Here is a 25262-nt window from a genome sequence, read left to right on the forward strand (position 1 = left end):
CCCATAAATTCTTGTTCTTTATTACCTTCTCTGGGTGGGGCTGCAGCCCGGACTCATCCCAGGCTGTCAGATACTACCATTCTGTCACAGCTGATGTCTCTCTGATCACATATGAACACATCTGAGCCCAGCATGGCTGCGCTCGCGCTGTCCTAAATGATGCAGTTCACGTTAGTTTGTCTCAGCACCTCAGCTCCTGTCTCACACTCACAGTCTCTGATTCTCATGCACATGTGCAATCTTGAAAAGGACACAGCACACGTTTCATAATTTTTTGAGGCTTTATTACAGAAGAGGTGACACACGGTCCTCACAAACTAACAGAAAGATTACAGAGGCAGCTGTTGTTGAGCACAACCATCACACTGCATGCATTCTGTGCCTGATGGACTCAGGCACAGAATGCATGCAGTGTGATGGCACCATGAATGAACTATGCTTAAACTGTCAAACAAACTCAGCTTCGAGGGTCAAACAAGCTCAGGTATGGTACCGACAGCCCAGTGTGAGTGCAGCCTTAAACTTAGCAGGGCAGCATCTATTTGCAGCATGCAGGCTTAATGTTGTAAAGGTGCATATTTTAACCCAGTCCATGAGCTTTTCCCAAGCAGAGAGCGAAAAGTGAGTTCAAACAAACTCTTCAGTGAGCAAAATCTGGCATCCAACAGAAAGGCATTATTTGTACAGTATATTTACACAGCACTTTGCAGCTGGGAGGCACATCAAAAAGCAGCAAAGGGAGAGCAAGTGAGGGGAACACGAAGGAAAAAGAGTAAGGTCACATCTCCCAGGTGGGAGTCCCACCCCTCTGCAGGACAGACAGACAGACAGAGGGTGGAGTAGGGGATTCATCTCTGAACACTCCAATTAAGTTCAAATAAACATAAAAAACTATGATACCAAAAAGTATATTGTTTTGCTGTCAAGTATAAAATATTCCCATGAACCTGCCCTTTCACCTTAAACTTTTGTTCTCAGTCATTTCTAACTGAACACAGATATAGATACAATATATTTTTTTAATTTATTCTTTTTAATTTGATTTTTCTGGTCATTCTATGCATGCTGTTTTTATGTCCTTGTCATGGCCGGGGAGGAAACGGACGAGGAAGGACTCACATGAAGGACTCCAGAAGCAAACATAACTAAAAAGGGGATTTATTTCAACGGGGGAAACACAAATACAAAAACCTTGGAAGGGAGGCACAGGGAGACGAAGGGCAGGCACAGGGAACACAGGAACATGCGGGCACAAAACATCAACGATGCGACAGAGAACAAATGAAAACTGAGGGCTTAAATACACAATGGGTAATCAGGGCAAGAGGAAACAGCAGGGAACAACAGGTGAGGCAAATGAAACTAATTACACAGGGGAAGCAAAGCTAAACACAAAGCACAAGGAAATCACATTGGCAAAATAAAACAGGAAGTGATAAACCAAGGAACACGCAGACAAGTCACAACACTGGGAACATGACAAACATACAGGGAGGACAAACTCAGGAAATAAATTAACACAAAACGCTGGGCCAACGGCCCAGGACATGACAGTACCCCCCCCTCAAAGGCCGGCTCCCGACGGCCAAAACCAGAAACAAAACCAGACAAGGGCGGGAGGCGGGGGACCAGGAGGGAGGGCCCGAAACAAAAACAAAGACAGGGAGCAAAACAGAAATCACAGGGCGTGAACAAAACAAATCAAACCCGGACAGGAAGAAAACAAAAACACAGGACCAGAACAAAAGGCGACGGCACAAGGCCGGAGACAGTCCAACAGGGGGCATCAAAATGAGGCAGAGCAGAGGCAACACAGTCCAAACAAGAACAAAACACGGGGACGAGAAGCAAAAAAAAACAACCGGATGAAACAAAAAGCGACGGCACAAGGCCGGAGAGCTCCAATGTCCAAAACAGGGGGCCGAAACAAGGAACAGTCCAGGAGCTATGACAAAACAAAAAACAGCAGGGGAAAAAACAGTCCACAGTTCAGGGGAGTCAGTGGGAAATCCAAAAACAAAAAACACACAGTTCAGGAGGCCGCAGAGGCCAAGGGGCCACAAAGCAAAATCCCAACGAGGGAGGCCGACCGCGCTCCCAGCGGCGGCGGCGACGAGGACGAGAGGGAATCACTGGAGGCCGACCGCGCTCCCAGCGGCGGCGGCGACGAGGACGAGAGGGAATCACTGGAGGCCGACCGCGCTCCCAGCGGCGGCGGCGACGACGAGGGGGAGTCACTGGAGGCCGACCGCGCTCCCAGCGGCGGCGGCGACGACGAGGGGGAGTCACTGGAGGCCGACCGCGCTCCCAGCGGCGGCGGCGACGACGAGGGGGAGTCACTGGAGGCCGACCGCGCTCCCAGCGGCGGCGGCGACGCCGAGGGGGAGTCACTGGAGGCCGACCGCGCTCCCAGCGGCGGCGGCGACGAGGGGGAGTCACTGGAGGCCGACCGCGCTCCCAGCGGCGGCGGCGACGACGAGGGGGAGTCACTGGAGGCCGACCGCGCTCCCCGCGGCGGCGGCGACGACGAGGGGGAGTCACTGGAGGCCGACCGCGCTCCCAGCGGCGGCGGCGACGACGAGGAGGAGTCACTGGAGGCCGACCGCGGGGCGTGCGGCGGCGGCGACGGGGAGCAGACACTGGAGGCCGACCGCGGGGCGTGCGGCGGCGGAGAAGGGCGACCCCGGGCTCTGGTGGGGAACCCTCGGGTGACGTGGAGCGCTCGGACTGAGCGGAGACCCCCATCGGCTCGGACTGAGCGGGACCCTCGTGCGCGGAGCGCTCGGACTGAGCGGAGACCCCCATCGGCTCGGACGGAGCGGGACCCTCTGGCGCGGAGCGCTCGGACTGAGCGGGACCCCCTGGCTCGGACTGAGCGGGACCCGCTGGCGCGGAGCGCTCGGACTGAGCGGAGACCCCCATCGGCTCGGACTGAGCGGGACCGTCTGGCGCGGAGCGCTCGGACTGAGCGGAGACCCCCATCGGCTTGGAGTGAGCTGAGCCCATGGGCTGAACGGGGCCTACATAGTGAGGCACCGGATGCGTAGGCTGGGACCGCGGAACAGGGCACACTGCTGCTTTATTGAGCAGCAGGGGCTGCTCGAGGAATAGCCGAGGTGCAGGGGACTGCGTGGAAGCAGGCCGGGAGACGACTGACTGCGTGGAAGCAGGCCGGGAGACGACTGGCTGCGTGGAAGCAGGCCGGGAGACGACTGGCTGCGTGGAAGCAGGCCGGGAGACGACTGGCTGCGTGGAAGCAGGCCGGGAGACGACTGGCTGCGTGGAAGCAGCCGGGAGACGACTGGCTGCGTGGAAGCAGGCCGGGAGACGACTGGCTGCGTGGAAGCAGGCCGGGAGACGACTGGCTGCGTGGAAGCAGGCCGGGAGACGACTGGCTGCGTGGAAGCAGGCCGGGAGACGACTGGCTGCGTGGAAGCAGGCCGGGAGACGACTGGCTGCGTGGAAGCAGGCCGGGAGACGACTGGCTGCGTGGAAGCAGGCCGGGAGACGACTGGCTGCGTGGAAGCAGGCCGGGAGACGACTGGCTGCGTGGAAGCAGGCCGGGAGACGACTGGCTGCGTGGAAGCAGGCCGGGAGACGACTGGCTGCGTGGAAGCAGGCCGGGAGACGACTGGCTGCGTGGAAGCAGGCCGGGAGACGACTGGCTGCGTGGAAGCAGGCCGGGAGACGACTGGCTGCGTGGAAGCAGGCCGGGAGACGACTGGCTGCGTGGAAGCAGGCCGGGAGACGACTGGCTGCGTGGAAGCAGGCCGGGAGACGACTGGCTGCGTGGAAGCAGGCCGGGAGACGACTGGCTGCGTGGAAGCAGACCGAGAGCTAGGGAGATCTGGCTGCGTGGAAACAGACCGAGAGCTAGGGAGATCTGGCTGCGTGGAAACAGACCGAGAGCTAGGGAGATCTGGCTGCGTGGAAACAGACCGAGAGCTAGGAGATCTGGCTGCGTGGAAACAGACCGAGAGCTAGGGAGATCTGGCTGCGTGGAAGCAGGCCGGGAGCTAGGGAGATCTGGCTGCGTGGAAACAGACCGAGAGCTAGCTGACACTGGGGCCTGAGAGGGAGCTGACACTACTGGAGCTACAGAAGGAGCAGGAGCTGAGGGAACTGGGACCAAAACCGAAGGAACTAAGACAGGGGCTGAGGGAACTGACTGAGAGGGCACTGAAACAGCTGACACTGGGGACCGAGGAAGAGTTACTGGAGCTGACTGAAGGCGAGGGAGAGCGACTGGAGCTAGAGCTGACTGAGACCCTGCTGCTGCAGCTAACACAGAAAACCGATGCGAAGGCTTGGACCTGGTTGCCCCCACCCGCGGAACAGGAACGGGTGCAGAGGTCAGCCCGTCCGTGGCTGCCCCCACCCGCGGAACAGGAACGGGTGCAGAGGTCAGCCCGTCCGTGGCTGCCCCCACCCGCGGAACAGGAACGGGTGCAGAGGTCAGCCCGTCCGTGGCTGCCCCCACCCGCGGAACAGGTACGGGTGCAGAGGTAGCTGGAGCCAAGGGAGCGGGAGCAGGGTGAGCAGAGAGAGCTGGAGCTAACTGAGGGGTCTGAGACTGCGACTGAGGAGGAGCTGGAGCTACAGCTGACTGGGAACACTGCGACTGAGGAGGAGCTGGAGCTACAGCTGACTGGGAACACTGCGACTGAGGAGGAGCTGGAGCTACAGCTGACTGGGAACACTGCGACTGAGGAGGAGCTGGAGCTACAGCTGACTGGGAACACTGCGACTGAGGAGGAGCTGGAGCTACAGCTGACTGGGAACACTGCGACTGAGGAGGAGCTGGAGCTACAGCTGACTGGGAACACTGCGACTGAGGAGGAGCTGGAGCTACAGCTGACTGGGAACACTGCGACTGAGGAGGAGCTGACACTGGAGGAACTGACACTGGAGGAACTGACACTGGAGGAACTGACACTGGAGGAACTGACACTGGAGGAACTGACACTGGAGGAACTGACACTGGAGGAACTGACACTGGAGGAACTGACAGAGTGCTAGGGTGAACAGACATTAGGGAAACCGACTGAAGGCTAGAGGGGCCTGAGTACGTCAAAACTGGCCGCGTGGAAGCAGGCCGGGAGACAGAAAGAGCAGACTGCGAGCTAGAGAGAGCAGGAGCTAAGGGCGTTAGAGCTAACTGCGAGCTAGGGGAGACTGACTGCGAGGAGACTGACTGCGAGGAGACTGACTGCGAGGAGACTGACTGCGAGGAGACTGACTGCGAGGAGACTGACTGCGAGCTAGGGAGAGGAGCTGACTGCGTGGAAGCAGCCTGAGGCACAGCTGACTGGGGAGACTGAGCCACAGCTGACACCGGGCACTGAGAATGCGCTGACACTGGGGACTGAGAATGAGCTGACACTGGGGGACTGCTGTAGGTGAAGGGTGGAGGTTAAGAAATCCTGCACTAACCCATGCAGAGAGCCAAATAACCAAGGGTAATCATCGACTAGCCCTTGCAGCTGGGCCGTGAGCTGTTGCTGTTCCTGCTCACATGGGTCAGCCAGAAGGTCCATAACCAGTGAATCCACCCAACGGATAATGGTCTGCTTTGCCACCTCAGGGAGGGGAAAGGCAGGGGGGTGACGGGAATAATTGTCCGCAGGCATAGTAGCGTTGAAGCCAGTGTTACTCACGGAAACGGAGGATTGGGTGTGAAATGGTGAAGCGGTCCGCGGCGTTATACCGCTCGGGTCTCGGGGTGCCTTCCGCCGTTGCTGCCGGGAACTCCCTCTCCTCCGCGGCTGCCGAGGAAGGGAGGGATCAGCGAAAGGGGAGGCAGGTGAGTGACGATGACGGGGACTGTTCAAAGACGCCGGGCCCCCCAGCGCTAGACGAGTGCCGTCGAAAAAATTGGAGCCGGAGGGGGTTTTGTAATGGTCGCGTCGTTCTGTCATGGCCGGGGAGGAAACGGACGAGGAAGGACTCACATGAAGGACTCCAGAAGCAAACATAACTAAAAAGGGGATTTATTTCAACGGGGAACCACAAATACAAAACCCTTGGAAGGGAGGCACAGGGAGACGAAGGGCAGGCACAGGGAGACGAAGGGGAACCACAGGGAGCACAGGAACACAAGGGCACAAAACATCAACGACGCGACAGAGAACAAATGAAAACTGAGGGCTTAAATACACAATGGGTAATCAGGGCAAGAGGAAACAGCAGGGAACAACAGGTGAGGCAAATGAAACTAATTACACAGGGGAAGCAAAGCTAAACACAAAGCACAAGGAAATCACATTGGCAAAATAAAACAGGAAGTGATAAACCAAGGAACACGCAGACAAGTCACAACACTGGGAACATGACAAACATACAGGGAGGACAAACTCAGGAAATAAATTAACACAAAACGCTGGGCCAACGGCCCAGGACATGACAGTCCTGGTCATCCTTGACATTAAATGTAATTTAGATAATACTTCACAATAACTGCCAGAGGGTTCAGTCTACTTAACAATAAATCTTTAATCATAAATCAGCAGACAGAAGAGGACGACTCAGATTTCTGTCCCAAGTTTTTGAATGCAAACTTGTTTTTGTTCTTTTTTTGCCTAATTATTACAGATCTGCAGTGTGTGCACAAATAATTCTCATTCACATGCAGAAATTCATCAACGCAGAAGCAAATCATGAAATTAGGATCCTTAAAACATGCAGTGCAGTTTGAGCCTTGAGTTCAGGTTAACATGGAGGTTTGCCTCAGAGGCAGCAAACAGTCGCATGTGAGCAGACACAGTAGCTGCATTCCAGATGTGAGACTGTTTTCATCTAGCTGTTGATCTCCTATGGAGTCTGAGAGGCCTGGTAATAACAGACAAACAGGAAGAGCACCATCATAAATGTAGAGATCAAACACACACACACACACACACACACACACACACACACACTTGGCTGTAACTCCAGTCCCATGGTTCTCACTCCAGCAGTGAGCTCATTAAAATGTGCAAAGCGACCCCTCTCCTCTTCATTCCCTCTCATCTCTCCTCCATCTCGTCCTCTCTCATTTCTTTCCCAAATCATCGTTTTCCTTCAACACAGACTATCACACACCGACTCTCTTCATTAGTTTCGCTCAGGATCCGCTCACTGATTTGGGCTAAGATCACATTCACAGCACACACAGTTCAAACTACCCCTTCACTTGTATAACTGCTCAACATGCGCATTGTAGACTTTTATATTCTAAGTATGTGTGTTTGTGTCTATGAATGCGTGTGTGTGTTTGGGGGTGGGTGTATCTGCTTTAATGAATGGTTGCCGGGTAGAACAGGAGGCGTGAGGGAGGAATTTGTTAATTATGAATGGAGCACTTCTCTCTGGTTGTGACAGCACACAGTGTGTGTGTGTGTGTGTGTGTGTGTGTCTTGTGTGGTAGTATATACAGTATCTGCCTTGTGGTTGTTTTAATCAGGGGGTTGCAGATTTGAATCTGCTGACTGGCTGCTGAGGAAATTAAACAAGCAATACTAATTACCATTGTGGTGCTCATGAGCAAGGCATTAGACTGATCAGACCAGAGCAGCAACAGAGAGAGTTAATGCACATTTAACTGACTGCACCACCTGGTAATTACTGGGTATTACAAACTAGTTTGTGTGTAAAAGGTTTAAAGCTGGTGTACTGGTGCCTTTGAGCAGGAAACTTAATTTTATTCTTCATTATAAATATAAAATGTAATTTCCCTTTTATAAACAATTTCCCAAAGCTTAACTAGCTCATCATTACCTGAAGCTGTTTTCACACATGAACTTCACACAGTATTGAGACATCAGGTTGGAGACTGTCCGAAGTTCATGTTTCTCACATCTAGGAAGCAACAGGAAAGAGTCGACTTAAGTGTACCAGAAATCCTGATTTAGATGAGACAGCTGCCGGACCAAGTGTGCAGGATACATGACTCCCACTTGCTCTCTGCAAATTCAGTGGACCATCAGTCTGAGAAACCATATGCTGACCTAACTTTGGAGCATCTAATGAAACCAGTTTTAACTTTGGTTAATCTGTGATCATTTTTTAAAAGCTCTCCACAGTTTATCTGCATACAACTAAAGCCTCTTCAAACATGGTCAAACTGAGATTAGAAAGCTTCCACTACCAAAAATCTCGTCTCCTGTTCTCACGTGATCTCAATAAATCTCCAGTTTGACCGTGTTCTCACACGCAGTCCCTCTTTCAGGCCTGCTGTTGGTATATAAACATTATAAAAACGTAAAAGAACTTGAGTTTAAATAATTCTGTCATAAGATGAGGAGTGTGCAGAGGAAGCTCCTCACACACACACACACACACACACACACACACACACACACACTGTGCCATCCATCTGAAACATATTTTACTCTGAAACAAAAATGTAAACTTCTTGAACAAGAACTTAAAGCATCAACAGTCATGTGTATGTGTGTCTGTGCACAGCTTCTGTGTGTGTTTTATGTGGTGAAGTTAGCGCTAAGTGGAAACACAAATGAAGAAAATAACATAAATTCATAAAGCATACATAAACTCGTAGAATTAGATTTGTTGGTTTGCAAATTTGAACATCTGACTAAATTATGCACCGAATGCTGGCAGTTTGTGCATTACTTGAAAATGAGATCCATTCATTCAGAAATTATCGTTGCAGTTTGGGATGAAAATATTAATTTATAACATACTTGAATAATGTCCTTCCTGCTCTGTAAGGCCTTGTGATAAACAGTGTCTCTTGTGGAGACATATGGCTGTTTAATCTGAATTTTCTGGTGTGTACATCTCAGTGGCAGCAGAGATTATGGTCCTCTCTGGGCAAAGTTTACTACAGAAGCCTGAGCTCTGTTTAAAAGTCTTTAGTTGTGTTGCATGACAGGAAAGCCTTGATCACTGATTTTCCACCTGCAGTGCAGCGGCAGCAGGTCTGAGCACCTTGTTTGGAAGTGAGCAGCGTCGGCCGTCACTTAAACTGACTTAAACTGTGAGGTCAACTTTTTCCACTTGGACCTACTTCCTTAAAATAGACTGCTGTTTACAGCTGCAGGTTAGCTGTGTGCGCTGCTCACCAAACTGGGTCCCTGCACAAGACGCACACACGCACAGGGCATTACTTTATTTGGACGAAGTCAGCAGTGTGTGCACAGTGTCTACACGAGGCAGGTCGGTGTCCTGTATAAACACTGGCTGGAGGTAAAATAATACAAAGGCTCTGTAGTCGTTCATGTGTTTGAAAGATTCAACGCTTTCTGCGGCATTACATTACACAGGACACGGAGAGCTGTAATGTCAATATTGATTACAGCTTTGTGTGTTTTTGTGGTAAATTTGCAGGGAGATTTTAGTAATAAATGTGTGTTTATGGTTCACAATAAGATCCCTTTGTTTTTTTCAGGGGCGACCAGAGATATCGGTTCAGCTCTGACCAGGATGTGCATGAGGCATCGCAGCATTGAGGCCAAACTTCGCCAGTTCACCAAGTAAGAAATGTGCCTTCAGCTTCCTTCAAGCGAGAATCAGTTTTCCTGCTTCTTTCACTTTTCCCCTGATCTGAAACTGCAGAACCCATCAGGGATTTTCAGAAGTCAGGAAAAGCCAAACCTCATGTGTGTTTCCAACTGGAGCTGACTTTGTTTTATGATTATGATGGGACACATGTTTGATGAGGGCTTCTCGTCAGCAGTATGGTCTCCATTAGGAACACAGCTCTGTCTATCCATATTGAAGTGGCTGTAAATAAATACAGTTATGGCACAGAATGTAAACCCCTCTGGAAACCTCACCGAGAGTCTGCTTTCAACCACTGTTTGCCTTTATCTTCATTCCCTGTGCTTTCTAATGACTTTTCCACAGCAGAAGCTATTACGCTGATGATGATAATGATAATGATCTATGGCTGTGGTAATGGAGGAGTTTTTGAAGACTTGCGTGGCTGTGTATAAAAGATGTATACATGTCATAATAATCATGCATTTATCGTAATATTTGAGCATGAATATCATATGCATGCATGTGTGAACACATCATGGATAAATGTCCATATATTAAAATTATGAAGCAGAACAATAGACATAATGTATCCATTGATATGTTGTCAGAAATGTGGCATGTGTGCTGCTCTGCGGAGATTAGAGGTCAGAACATCGAGAGTTTGCTCTAAATCGGTCATTTGTCGAGACATCACGCTGAGTCTCGAGTTTGACTTCCAAAATGAATTCCTGTTGACTGTCTCTGATGCTGCCAGTTCATCTGACCTGTACTCAAATATCTGCATCTGTGTCTCTCCCACAGTGCTCTGATGGAGAGTCTTATCACTCCTCTTCAGGACAAGATTGAGGACTGGAAGAAGACAGCCAACCAGCTGGATAAGGATCATGCCAAAGGTACTCACAAATCCCACTTCAGTGCACTGTACTGCCTCACGAGGTGCTGCTCTAACAGAGGGGCACATGTTTGATCAGCTGGGCTGCACCATTGCTATGCTAGCAAACACTAGCAGTGAACAGACTAAGCAAACTCTGCCCGCCGTTTAAATGAGGCTTCAGCAGACATCCAGCTCGGCTTCAGCGCTCATAAGCATTCCTTCTCAGATCTATGCTCCTCCTCATCATCACGTCTCGCAAACTTTTCCTCTGGCTGCAGGAGAAGGAGCACAAGCACAGTAATGACTGTAGACCTACTAACTGTCAAATAGCCAGAAGAGTCATGCCAAAGAAGTATTCTCATCAGGCTCCATCATCTGTTCCAACACCAGCCTCTCAGACAGTTTAGACAGCTGATTTGGCCTTTGGGGAGAAGCATCTTCTGGAGCTTCTGCTGTAGCCAGGACACCTGAATACCAACCAGTGGATATCTGGTCCAAGACTTCCTGTTCTGTGCACTGCTCATTGTGTCCAAATGCAGTAAAAAAGACAAATCTGGTTTTATCTTTTCCTCGTTCCACAAATCATACAGCTGAGACTATGATCACACCTCCACCCAACACTAAAATCGTGTCCCACACCCACAGAAACTGCAAGTTCATACAGAGGAGACTGATTGTACATAATCACTGTTAATGTGAGACTGGCGGGCCACGTCAATATAAACAGGATATGTGCATCAAGTGGTGTCTTATATATTATTATTATTATTATGTTACTCTTTTGTTGATTCATTTGATTTTTGCCTGCATAATGAGGCAAAATGATATCTGTCACAGTTTGATACGAATGTGTTTCCACAGTAAATATTAACACTTGCTTCCTCATCATTTTTACATCTTTATACAATAGTTTGTGAACGAGGGGGCAGATCTAAAACCAAAGATAATAATCAGGGTTTCGGTGGCCTCTCGGTGGTTTCAGTTCCTGAAAACTAATGTTTCTATTTGAGTTATTATTGGAAATTCAAGATAATATGAATTTACTCAGCCTTCCTCTTATTAAAGCATCTCTTTTATTCTCTTTCAAGAGTACAAAAGGTCACGTCATGAGATCAAGAAGAAGTCATCTGACACCATGAAACTGCAGAAGAAGGCTCGTAAAGGTAATGGTCAGCAGTCCAGCAGTCAGACGTCGTCAGTCCTCCTTGTAGAAGTGCTGTTTTTGTGTTTCATGTGTTGCAGCTGTGGATGTGTTTGGATATCCAGTTTATTTTTGCTGCTGCTGTCTCTGTGACAGCATGAGCCAGTTTATATCTGACTGGCATCCATGATAACAGACCTAATATACAGCGACTACATGAAACAGTAACTTGAGTCAGTCTCGGATCAAATGAATTATAAGTGTCTACTGCCATCTGGTGGTGATTTGCAGTATTACAGGTCTTTTCTCATTTGTCCTGAATCGCTTTACCCGGTGAGGCAGCAACCAATAATTGCTGGTTTTCTTCTGCCACAGCTTCCTTTCAGTTGCCAGGCAGATTCATTCATGAACATAACTTGTCTTTAAACTATATTTCAAGATAATTATTTATGATTATTGAAATTATTGTTTTATATTTCAACAGTACTTGGACTCATTCGAGGGCTTCAGATCTTTCTTTTTTTCTTAATCATTGCAAACAGTGCTGAATATATCACAAGTATAAAATAACACATTTGTATTTATGTTGAGGAAAATAAAGCATGCTGTGCTTTAAATCTTATGCATCTTTAAAGTAGCCGCTGTTTGCTCTGATGACAGCTCTTCAGTCTCTGAGCTTCATCATGAGGTCAGCCTCCAAAATGTTCTCCAACAGCTGTGAAGGAGTTCTCATATACCTTCAGCTCATGCTGCCTGCTTTTCTATGCAGACTAACTTATCTTAGACTTTGTCAGATGGGTTTACATGAGGAAATTATAGAGGCCAGGTCCTCTGCTGCAGCACTCACTCTGAAAGGAGCCTGCAGGTGCCTTCTCCTGTGGGGAGAAACAGCACAGGTGACTCTCGGACTTCCGTTCCTGGGGCAGCCTTTATGAGACCCTGTCTAATCATGCCATGTTGAACTTTTAAAATGTTTCCCTCTTTGTTAAGGAGAAAGGCTCGTGAGCATATTGGTATTTTAATTAGTTGGAAAATAAACATAGATGTTTAGAAGGAGAAGAATGTGCTCCTATAGACGGCAGAGAAAATGACAGTTTTGCTGTGAGCACATGCTGACAGAGTAAGAAACAGCTGCTGCAGCTGTTGCTGTAGAATTATCAGTTTGCACTAATTGAATCAATAAGTTTTTCCCTTCAAATGATGTATAATGAAGGCCACTGACAAAAAAAGTAGCAGATTTGCATTCAGCCTCTTGTCAGAGGTGAAGCAGTCGGGATGACCGCCTCATGTAGCTTCTTAAAATATTTCTATTATTGTGCAAAACAGTAATCAATGAAAAGAGAGGCAACTATGAATCTCTGTACTTATTCTGTTGTCGTACTACATAACCGGTTTGTATTGATAAAATTTCACAGCCATGATGACATCAGTTTTGTTCTACCGTTAAAGGCAACTCGAGGACGCTGTCATGTGCTTAGAGATGAATTTTCTTATGTAAAACAAGAGTAATACAGGAAATGACATTAAAAGGGTTTTCTGGTCTCTTTGAAGTGGGTTTGTATGAGCTGTGTAACCGTAGTCGGTGTGTTACCTGTTGCAGAATTTAGCACACATGCACCTGACTTTGAGAAGTGGAGTACCAGTGTGGAAGATGAAGGTTCAGCAGTAAAATGTATTTTTCTTTATAAAGTGTACTTAGACGTCACGCTGTCCTTTCTCCTCCGTCCTCTGTCTGAACTTATATCCATCAGACTCTGCTGATCAAATCAGTTACTTTCCTTCATATAACAGAGGCTGTTCACGGGGCTGAAGTCCATTTTGCTGCTGACCTCATCTACAGTGACACAGCATTTAGCTTTCATACCTGCACACCTGGCTGCCAGGTAGTGCTGGTGCAGCTCCACTGCTGAGAAACAGAACGGTCCCTTTAACAGGAGTAACAACATATGCATATAATGTAATTTAGTGGAATTAACAGGGAAGCGGTGCAGTGTCCATTCCTGTTATGTTTGCCACAGCTGATGCTTGATGATATTATTGTTTATTCTTATTGTTTCTGGGTTTAACTTTTGGTTGCAGCCGTATTATTTTGCTCTAACATTTGGCACTGTGGCTGTCTTGTGATGGCTTCCTTGTACTAACCCTAACAATGAGTTCTGCTATTTCTGCTCTCCCCCTCCCTTTCTCTCTCTCTCTTCCTTTCTCTTTCCTTACTTTGCTCCCTTTTGCTGTCTCCCCCTCTCTCTGTGTCTCCCCCTCTCTCTGTGTCTCTGGTATTTGTATAGAGATCCAGGGTAAGTATCAGCCTGTCGCTCGCTGCTGCTCTCCCGCATCACATCCTTTCCTACTCAAATTTCCAACCTTCGCCAGCAGGCAGTGATTATTACTAAATTTGTGATACAAGGGTCATGGAAAAGTTTTGGGGGTATATCAGGAAATTGTCTTCCATAATGAAAAAGTCATGTAAGTAGACTTAAGGGGAACAGAGAGAACCTTATCAGGGCTGGATTAACCCACCACTGGGACTCCAACAATAAGCTGCAGGCTTTTGTTTAATTTAACTCGCTCTCTGTGCATAAATTGTTATTAATTAGTTATGAGTTTATGGTAATATAATTAGCATACAATTATTTTGTCAAGTACACCACATGAGCATAATACAAGCTGAAATAATAAAGCCTTGAAGCTAATTCTTATCTCAGGTCCCATTAGGACACAGGTGCTGTTAGGCAGCTGCCATGAAACCATGAAACACATGCTGCATGTCTGCTCTTCAGAGACTGCAGGACTACATCACACACTGTCTCCTCTCTTCATTTTAATCAGCTAAGCCTCCATTCAACTCTGAAAAACATGCAGAAAATAGTGAGACCAAAAACTGATGTTTATTTTGTAGCTATTGCCGGGCACTCCAAACTTACCCTCTGTCATATGAGCCAACATGAGCACAATCATAGTGTTTTTAACAGTGAGTATATGGATATGGACGTCTTTATTCATCTCCATTAACTTATTCTCTGCATTTAATTCATCTGAAGTATTGAAATAAGTCGGCAGCCATGCAGGCACCTCATACAAACATGGAGAGAACAGCTCTGAGTTCAAACACAGGATGAAACTCGTCATGCAGCAGAGCTAACTGGCTAAAAAATCTCTGATGTCAAAGTCTTAAGACGTCTATCATACATGGGAGTGTCTTTTTATAAAATGATAAAGGCTGCAGATTACTTGTTCCTGCATGACCTGATTTTAAGACATGCTTTAAATCAGCACGGACAAAAGGATGAAGAACTTCATGATGTCCTGCAGAGCTGATGTGTCGGCTCTGCAGGACAGCAGCAGAAATTAATGCTCGCCGGGAGCGGCTGATATTAAGGATTTTGTTTTTTTGGTTGATGTTTGGTGAAGTTCTGTCTAAATATTTCACAGGTGTTAAAATGTACTTTTCTCCTTTATGAGCTAACAAAATTGTTTGCAATTAATCATTTTTACCACAAAACAAATACCACACTTTGAATCATAATCTTTTGGATCACATGAATAGTTACATCCTGCGCCCAGCGGGTAATCCAGCCTTGTTTGTTATAAGTACCGACAACAACATGACAGGTTACAGTAGACCGAGGTTTAACTTCTCTATTTAAAACAATGAAACCTCCTGACCTTTTACATAAACTAGCTCCAGTAGCTCCTAAACAGGTTTGGCTCCCTGTGACAGAGTAGCGCTGAGGGTTAGCTGTCAGGTAGAGTCACTTTTAACCGTGCATGATGTAACAAAACTTCTTCCTCGACTCCTGCATGACTTTTGTAGCTGTTACTATCAGCTTTGTAGTGACACTGCAGCCCCCCCCATTACCTCCTTCATTCTGCCCCCATTCTGCCGACGTCCCCGCTGCCTTCTTACATGCTGCAACACTACAAAGAATTATTTCATGTCTTACTTTCCATTTACTGCATTTCATGCATTTTTATAGATCAGATTTCTACAACCCACAAATGCACTCATAACTTACCTTTTTTTATCTAGGTATTGCTGTATAGTTACAACATTATATTACAACACTACATTAGTCTATCTATTCTATTCATACTTCTAGCAAAGGTGTTATTTGATTGAAGAAGAAATCATAAGGAATGTCAATCAGTTCCACATTAATATTATTAGAATTTGCACAACTGGATGAACCGCTGCATTATGGACAGCACAGATGAGATGTCCACATTTAGTTACATTAACAGTAAACAAACATCATACTTTTCTGCACCTCCATCTTCCTTTCCATTTTCATTTTCATCCTCTGATGAAAGCCTTCCTGTCTCACTCTCTGTTGTCTGATTTCATAAATTTCCCTCACCACCACTGTGCCCTCTCCCACCCAGGGCGAGGAGACCTGCAGCCCCAGCTCGACAGTGCCATGCAGGATGTGACCGACATGTGCCTGCTGATGGAGGAGACCGAGAAGCAGGCGGTGCGCCGTGCCCTAGTGGAGGAGAGGGGTCGCTTCTGCACCTTCATCGGCTTCCTTCAGCCAGTTGTGGTGAGAAAACGTAGGAAGAAATGTGGAAGACTGTAACAGCAGGAGGAGTAACACATGGGGGGGGGGGGGGGGGGGGGGGGGGGGGGGGGGGGTACAGTGCAGCCATGTTTGCTGAACAGTTCCACCGATGACTATAATAACTCAGCCTTAATGCCTTAGGCCAGTGGTTCCCAAAGTCAAGAGTGCTGCAGCCCCTTAAAAAACAGAAAATCCGATGGGACCACCTCCCTCCCCCCAGCCTGTCTTCACTCTCATCAAAATACCAGAGAAATTGATGTAGTTCCTTGAAAATTTGATTTAAAAAACCACAAACATCACAGGCTGTTGGCTATAAATTGCTAATGCTACACAGTCACATGTTAAATGCTAATGCTAATATGTGACCCACCTGCCACTGGGACACAAACTTCAATACAAGTGCAGTAGATTTAGGTCAGAGTAATGAATAATATCACAAACTAAACACCTCCTGTTACCAGTTTGAATTTACTTTTTATATAAACAAATACATACATTTAAATATACATCTATGCACATATGTAATTGCAAACTGAATTTCTATTACTGCGGCCACCCTCCAATACCTTTGCGACCCACCAGGGGGCTGCAGCCCACACTTTGGAAACCACCCCTTGGCCATTGTTTAATATTGCTACAAAAATATGATCACATGTATTTGGCTACAAAACTGTAAGACTAAAATGAACCACCTCGGGCTGCACTGATAAGAGACACGTCAGAGAAAAGCTACCAAATACTGCATCCAGGTGAGAGTACTCTACAACTACTACTGTTTTAGTACGGGTACAAAGTCACCTCTGCGTGTACAATTATAGCCTCAGCAAACATACACACCTGTGCCTGCTAATGCTGGGTGTGGTGAGTCCAATTATAATAAGTAATATCAAGATAAATGACAGCAATAACAGTAGAAACACAACAGTATATCATTAATTATGCAGTAAATCATTCATTAATAAACAAAACCATTTCAAATGAGCTGTTACTTCATGTGCCAAGACTCAAACTCACACTGTCTTTATGAAGACATGTAGTTTAACTACAGAAAATAATCTTACACAAAAATAACTGAAGTATCATTAACTATGTTACAGTTGGAAACTGAACACTGAGAAGTTTTCTGTCTTGTTTTAAGAATGGAGAGATCGCCATGTTGGGCGAGATCACCCACCTGCAGGCCATCATCGATGACCTCACTGTGCTGACGACAGATCCTCACAAACTGCCCCCTGCCAGCGAACAGGTGAAACACACACACAGACACAGCACGCAGAATACACAACGGCAGAGACAGATAAAAAACAAGCCTCTGTCTCCGACGTGTCCTCTCAGGTGATTAAGGATCTGAAGGGGTCAGATTACAGCTGGTCCTACCAGACCCCCCCATCGTCTCCAAGCAGCTCCGGCTCACGCAAGAGCAGCATGTGCAGGTACTCACGCATATACACTCTGAGACATAACCGGTGCCATGAGTATCAGAAAGAGGAGCCATCCTTGATGTTTATATGTCCTCCTGTCTGTACGTCAGTCCATCATTACTGTCTGTCCAGTCTGTGTTTATGGATGAGACATTCATTAATAATCAGGCTGAGTTGGACCAAATTTAGACCATGACGGCGCACGTGGCCATTAAAATATAATGACCAGCAAATGCAACATTGAAAACTGACAAAGTGAAAAGTTGTGTATTCGTGTTGTTGAAAGGGCTTCAGGAAAAAAGGTGTGTTAAAGTCATAACTGAAATGAGAAGCTGTGATGTATCCAGCTGATGAAGTTGGTGTTTGAGCATGTTTTTGATGATTGGCTCATCCTCAGTTCTGCCCTCAGACAGAAAAACGGAGCCACATAATTGATAATAAAGAATGTAGAATATATAATCGGCTTTCCTTACAATTAAATGCATTAAAAAAACTGAATGCTTTCAGAAGAATGCTGTACAGTAAAAACTGATTTCTGTCCTTCTTTAAGGAAACTGAGTGTCAGTGTTTTGCCTTCAGTGTGTACTGTGTGTATAGATGTGTGTGCTGGATCCTCCTAAGTTTACACACTCTCTGTCCACCCCCCCTCCTGTCCTTTTTTCCCCACTTTTTCACTCAAAACAACCATTCTCTGTACTCCTCTTCACGTATCTTCTATTACGTGTGTCTTGTTTGTGTGCACTCATGTGATTTGCCCTCTTTCTCTCCTGCTGGGTCTTTGCTTACCTGGTTTCTTTTCATTTTCCGGGTCTATACTTTTAACTGTTTCTGGTGTGTGGCTTTACCGCATCATCGCACTGCGGGTTTGCACTAACCTAATGAACCGACGACTTGCTGTAAACCCCTCTTGGTCCTTCAACCCATCTCATAACCTTCTGATGCTTCCGTCAATCATCAATCTATCATTTTCAACAACAACCGACCCCACTTCCTCTTCCTGAATCAAACCATGACTTTTCTAATCATGCTGTCTCTCCCTAACTACTGCCTTCACTCTACACTGGGAATCATGTCCTTCACCTTCCTCACAACTCCATCACTTTGCCCCCTCCCTTCTCCTCTACACCTTCCTCCCCCAACAGCAGTGTAAACAGCGCCCACAGTAGTGCCTCCCGTTCGTCAGGGGGAGGCGGTAGTGGTGGTGTTGGTGGTGGTGGAGGCTCCTTGCCTCACTCACCCACCTCATCCTCCTCCTCCTCCTGTCGCTACCGCAGCAGCCTGCCGCACCAGCCTCTGCCACCGGGGGGCATTGCCGCCCACCGCCTCAGCAGTGTCTCCTCCCATGATTCGGGCTTCGTGTCCCAAGATGCCAACATCTACTCCAAGCCACCCTCGCCTATGCCCTCAGACATCACTAGTCAGGTACAATACCTTATGCGCAAACCTGCATATATTTATATGACCAGTTCAGAGTTATTATGGGAATGATCCTTAAAATGTGAGCATCAGACTGTTAAAAGGCTTCAATGGCACACAGAGGAATGAGACTGAAAAAGACAGCTTTCTTCTTGGTCTCTATTTTAGGGGCAGAAATTTCACACATTAGTATAAAAAGGACGAATATTTTTATTGGAATTTCAATGTCAAATATCTAATAAATAAATCCAAAGAAAAACGGATAATTACATGTTACTCTCGTTTCTTTCCTGGTGTAGAAATCATCCAGCTCAGCATCATCAGAGGCCTCAGAAACATGCCAGTCAGTCAGTGAATGCAGCTCCCCCACCACTGTAAGTATTCCTATTCATACCATACAGCATTAAAACGTGTTCAAAGGTAAAAGCAATAAAAGTGTGTTTCATTGAAGCATATTTCCTAATAAACTCAATTCTTAAATGAGCTAATAACTGAGGTAATACATAACTCATTTTGTCAGGATGTAGTTTGTTTGTATGGAGGGAACAGCAGAGGTTTTAGATACTAAAGTAGTCCTTATGAGTCAACAGCTCAGACTTCAGATTGTTCTAACTGTTCTGAGCTTTGTTCTACTCGTGGCTCTGCATGACCCCACAGTGGCTCTATGATCCCGCAGTGACTGTATGATCCCACAGTGACTCTATGATCCCGCACTGGCTCTATGACCCCGCACTGGCTCTATGACCCCACAGTGGCTCTATGATCCCGCAGTGACTCTATGATCCCGCAGTGACTCTATGATCCCGCACTGGCTCTATGACCCCGCACTGGCTCTATGAACCCACAGTGGCTCTATGACCCCACAGTGGCTCTATGATCCCGCAGTGACTCTATGATCCCGCAGTGACTGTATGATCCCACAGTGACTCTATGATCCCGCACTGGCTCTATGAACCCGCAGTGACTCTATGACCCCGCAGGGCTCTATGACCCCGCAGTGGCTCTATGACCCCGCAGGGCTCTATGACCCCGCAGTGGCTCTATGACCCCTCAGTGGCTCTATGACCCCGCAGTGTCTCTATGATCCCGCAGTGACTGTATGATCCCACAGTGGCTCTATGACCCCGCAGTGACTCTATGACCCCTCAGTGGCTCTATGACCCCGCAGTGGCTCTATGATCCCACAGTGACTCTATGATCCCGCACTGGCTCTATGAACCCGCAGTGACTCTATGACCCCGCAGTGGCTCTATGACCCCGCAGTGACTCTATGACCCCGCAGGGCTCTATGACCCCGCAGTGGCTCTATGACCCCGCAGGGCTCTATGACCCCGCAGGGCTCTATGACCCCGCAGTGGCTCTATGACCCCGCACTGGCTCTATGACCCCGCAGTGACTCTATGATCCCGCACTGGCTCTATGACCCCGCAGTGGCTCTATGACCCCGCAGTGACTCTATGATCCCGCAGTGGCTCTATGACCCCCGCACTGGCTCTATGACCCCGCAGTGACTCTATGACCCCGCAGTGACTCTATGACCCCGCAGTGGCTTTATGACCCCGCAGTGACTATGTCCCCGCAGTGACTCTATGACCCTGCAGTGACTCTATGACCCTGCACTGGCTCTATGACCCAGCAGTGACTTTATGTCCCCGCAGTGACTGTATGACCCCGCAGTGACTGTATGTCCCCGCAGTGGCTCTATGACCCCGCAGTGACTCTTTGACCCCGCAGTGACTCTATAACCCCGCAGTGACTCTATGGCCCCGCACTGGCTCTATGACCCCGCAGTGGGGCCCGCCACACAGTTTGTGAACCACTAGCTTAAAAGGAGGGGGATTAAAATGATTTGTGTCAGACAAAGGATGAGCTGAGAGGCACAGTATGAGATAAATAGCAATTATTGTGAATTGTGAATCATACAAAATGATTTTAATAGCATACAAGAAGAGAAATATGGGGCTGAAAATGGCCATAATGGGCCTTCTTTAAGATTTGTACCAGTATATAATCAGTATACAGTCTGTGATATCAGTGTTGTGAGATTAGTACTCCCCAACAATCCAGTTTATTCTTAATGTTAGACTTTGGTTTATAATTGGTGGAAAAAGCTAACTGAATTAAGAAATGAGGAGGTAAGCTCTGCTGGAGCCTTTTTGTGTCAGTAATGGATAAGAGCAGTTTAGTGATTTTATCCCGTCATCTTTCATTGTCCATAGGAAGTAGGTATTAGAAGGTATTATCATTTTTAAGTCTGCTCATCACCCAGAAATCCATTAAACACTCTCCAGATTCAAAATTTATTCAACAACCACAGTTTTTTACTGAAATATTTTCAGTGTCTTCCCAATTCAGTTTCCACTGGGGAACAAAAACAAAATGTCATTTCTTATAGAACTGAGCAATTTTTAAAACAGCTGTGATAACTGTGGCAGTATAAAGTCGTTGTGGATGAAGAATTATAAGGTGGCACAGAGTGCATGCTGTTTAAAATGATGAGTTGCATTCATCAAGTTAGCAGGACGTTCACAAGATTTTCAGGTATTTCTGAGAACAGTGGGAGACTTTGATTTGTGAATGGGAAGGCGAACCTGCAATCGAGCTGATGGCAGGAAGTCTCTGGGGCCTTAATGTTTTCTCCAGCAGAGAAAGCTTTTTGGTGCCGTCAAGCAACAGCAAATCAAACACGGCCAACTTACTCACAAGGGAAAAGGGAGGAAAATGTATTTCAGACGTGAGGGATTGGTTAAATTAATGCATGCTCACCAATTTTAAAAAAAATGCTTATTGCAGAACTTAGTCTTGGAGAGCTCTGTTTTCAGTGCATGGGGCAAAGTTGCATCTTCCTCCATAAACCAGTTACAAACTTGGTTTTAAGATTAGCAGCCATTTGTATCTCCCCCTACTCACTAACTCAGAGCAGGTGCATGTAACACAGGTATTCTGTGCTTTTAATTGGTGGAGGCACACCTGTATAAATCTCTCCAAAATCAGAGACTTGTGTTTTAGAAGTTTCTGCTTCCTCTTTCATTATGCATTCTTTGGCCAGTTTGCACATCTGTTTGCAGAAAAAACAGCACCAGTATATGAATTATGCTTGCAAGGCAAATATTCATTTCTGATCTTAAGCAGCATCTGTCTTCTGCACCAGCTTGCATATTCTGCTTTCTGTTCACTTGCTGTGATCACAACCATCTGTGATCCATCTCTAATTTGAGTGATAAACATTGTCAAGCTGGACTGTGTGGCTCACTCTCACCGGTTGTCTTGACAAGATTTTGCACAAGCATCCTGGGGCAGCTGCAAAACAATTATGCAGACGTGCAGTCTCTTCTGTGCATTGCATTCATTGGTTATTTCTGGATGTTAAGAATTAAATTATCACTGAATTAGACAAATAACGTTTCCATTAAAAAAACATGAGACACTTAGAATTTGGCTCCTTCGTACATCTCTAAAACCCGTATCCAGCACCTTTGAGCAAATGGTACAACAGCTCCATGTGAAAGCAACAAACGCAGAGCTACCAGTACCTGTGATTCTTGTTATTTTTATTTAATTCCTATAATTACATAAAGAATAGTTATAGGTAGTAATATGACAGATTCCCAACTCTAAATTAATGCAGCAGTAAATAATTATTTATGTACTTTTGGGTGGTGAGTCATGACTACACTACAACACATAACTGAAACTTTAACTTCTTGTGAATGGTACAGTGAGCAGTGACCCACCAGTACTGTCTCATCTTTTCTGTCTCTGTCAGGATGAGGTTCAACTTCCAGACTTTTTATCCCCAACATTGCTTCAGTTGGCTTTTCCTTGGTGGCTGTACAAATTCCACAAATACTGTACTTTACTGTAATAGTTCTTGTTAAATCCAAGCAATCTGAACTTTAATACATCCCACGATCATTCTAACATAAACATATACACTGATTAAGCATAACATTATGGCCACCTGCCTAATATTGTGTTGGGTCCCCTTTGGCTGCCAAAACAGCCCTGACCCATCGAGGCATGGCCTCCATGAGACCCCGTTTTTGCTTTATGGTAGAGTGCATTATCCTGCCACAGCCGTCAGGGAATACCGTTTCCATGAAAGGGTGTACATGGTCTGCAACAATGCTTAGTTAGGTGGTACATGTCTAAGTAACGTCCACATGGATGGCAGGACCCAAGGTTTCCCAGCAGAAGCCCACAGCATCACTCTGCCTCTGCCGGCTTCCCTTCTTCCCATAATGCATCCTGGTGCTAGGTGTTCCCCATGTATGCGATGCATACACACCCGGCCATCCACGTGATGTCAAAGAAAACATCATTCATCAGATCAGGCCACCTTCTTCCGTTGCTCCGTGGTCCAGCTCTGATGCTACAGTAGCTCGTCTGTTGGCTCAGACCACGTGGGCCGGCCTTTGGCACCATGACCCTGTTGTTGATTCACTGTTGTTCCTTCCTTGGACCACTTTTGACAGATACTGACCCCTGCAGACCAGGAACACCCCACAAGAGCTGCAGTTTTGGAGATGCTCTGACCCAGTCATCTAGCCATCATAATTTGGCCTCAAACTCGCTCAAATCCTTACGCTTTCCCACTGATTTCCCATGATCAGTGTTATTACTGCACCAGCCGTCCCGCTGTCACATGTGGTCATAATGTTATGCTAGATTGGCATATGTAAGTAGCTGCTAAATGTAGGCTTTATAGATGTAGTGACTTAGTCTCACTCTGATCACTCTTGATTTGCCTGCAGTCATTTGGATGCACAGGCAGCAGTGACTAACTGTGTTCATGAGGCCTTTTCGGTTTCAGCTCTTCTATCTGTTTCTACTCCTGAGAATTTGGTGTGTGTGTGTTCATGCTTGGCTTCGTGCGTTTGGCCCAGTGGTCCTGCGGCCGGCCGCCTCTCTCTCACTTGCTTCCTGTCTGTGGCTTTTTCATTCTCTGATGACGTGACTGTGTCTCTCGTCCCGCAGTTTGGCTTGTCCTTCGCTACCTTCCGCCCCGCTCTCTCTCACTCTGGCTCCACCAGGCCTCTCTCTGTCATTCTTCCTGTTCCTGCGTCCCCACTCTATACCCGCCCCCCTGGATCCAGCTCCTCCTCTCCCACATCAAAGGTTCCTATGTGGAAGGTTTGTTCTTCATTCGCTTCCATTTCTTTAGTTGCACAAGATTTATTTTCATTTAATTTTCATCGCCTGATTAACTCATTCATAACCACATTGCACTGCTTCATTGCAAGTGTTCATCCCCACTTGCTGTGTGTGCATTATTTGCCTTCCTTGCTGGTTTTACAGTCTGCCAACTGGTGACTGACCAAAACCAAGCAAGGTCAAAGGCCATTAGCATATACATTCTCAAACACTCATAAAGGCCCCTGCTCCACACACTCTGACCTGCACACAGCCCTTGAAGTACCCATAAAGGCCCCCTCTCTCTGCACTCAGATGAAGGGCTTCAAACTGCTGGATAATGGACAAGTCTCTTGCTAATGCTACCACCCACTTCCTGTTTATTAACTACACTCACCTCTTCAGGATTGGTCCAAAGCAGGTCAGTATGAGCAGCCTGTGGCTGCAGCGGCAGTCCAGAGAAGAAAGGAGCCTCTGGATAGGCTGAGGGAGAACGAGGCATCCCCGGGTTCCCAGGGATATGCTGGGCCATCACATCCTGATGATGGGCAGAGACCCAGGATGACACCAGCTACCATCGCTGCCAAGGTAACAGTAAAGCTGATTATATGGAAGCACAGGCTGAAAACAGCAAATCATGAGTGTTTATAGAAATATGTGAATAAGTATGGCTTATAGTAGACATTCCAGTTACTGTGGTCTGCAGCAGCAGTGCATATTTCATTCACTGGAGAACAAGTCTGACAGTTAGCTAAAGACTTGGTGTAGCTGTCAGTTAAGAGACAGCACATATTGTCACGGTCCTGTTTTACCCAGTGTTTTGTGTTTTTTCTGTGAGGTTCTGTTTTTTGGTGAATGTCTGCTGTGTTCCTAAGTTTGTGTACAGTTAGGTCCCTGGTCGTTGTAGTTTTATGAATTCTGCTTTTTGTTACTGAATTCCATTCCTGTCTTCCCTTGGTCTTCTCGTCTTCCCCGCATCTCTCTGTTCTAGTGTCTGTTTGTCTCTGTAACATCGTCCCTTGTCTCTTGTGCATTCGATTCCTCGTGTTGTGTCAAGTCTGCATTTGTCATGGTTGGTCACTTCCTGTTTTATTTTGGCAGTCATTGTTGTTCGGCTTTGCTTCCCTTGTGTTATTAGTCTTATTTGGATCACCTGTTCGTCCCAGATGTCTTCACTCTCCCTGATTACCTCGTGTGTATTTAAACCCTCAGTTTTCTTCTGCTCATTGTTGCAT

The 25262-nt window shown here is 46.9% G+C and overlaps 1 protein-coding gene across 1 annotated transcript in view; it reads left to right on the top strand.

Moving 5' to 3' along the window:
- LOC115772149 (protein MTSS 2-like) overlaps nucleotides 1-25262 on the top strand; it is an 85997-nt gene that overhangs the window by 55275 nt on the left and 5460 nt on the right. Inside the window, exons 4-13 of the mRNA XM_030718132.1 lie at nucleotides 9392-9476; nucleotides 10288-10379; nucleotides 11449-11523; nucleotides 13787-13795; nucleotides 15882-16039; nucleotides 17196-17303; nucleotides 17393-17490; nucleotides 18621-18900; nucleotides 19194-19268; nucleotides 24433-24615. Of these exons, the coding sequence (XP_030573992.1) occupies nucleotides 9392-9476; nucleotides 10288-10379; nucleotides 11449-11523; nucleotides 13787-13795; nucleotides 15882-16039; nucleotides 17196-17303; nucleotides 17393-17490; nucleotides 18621-18900; nucleotides 19194-19268; nucleotides 24433-24615 (1163 nt within the window). The remainder of the gene's footprint in view (nucleotides 1-9391; nucleotides 9477-10287; nucleotides 10380-11448; nucleotides 11524-13786; nucleotides 13796-15881; nucleotides 16040-17195; nucleotides 17304-17392; nucleotides 17491-18620; nucleotides 18901-19193; nucleotides 19269-24432; nucleotides 24616-25262) is intronic.

This window comes from Archocentrus centrarchus, chromosome 3 (assembly GCF_007364275.1).
Source record: "Archocentrus centrarchus isolate MPI-CPG fArcCen1 chromosome 3, fArcCen1, whole genome shotgun sequence".
Lineage (NCBI taxonomy): Eukaryota > Metazoa > Chordata > Actinopteri > Cichliformes > Cichlidae > Archocentrus > Archocentrus centrarchus.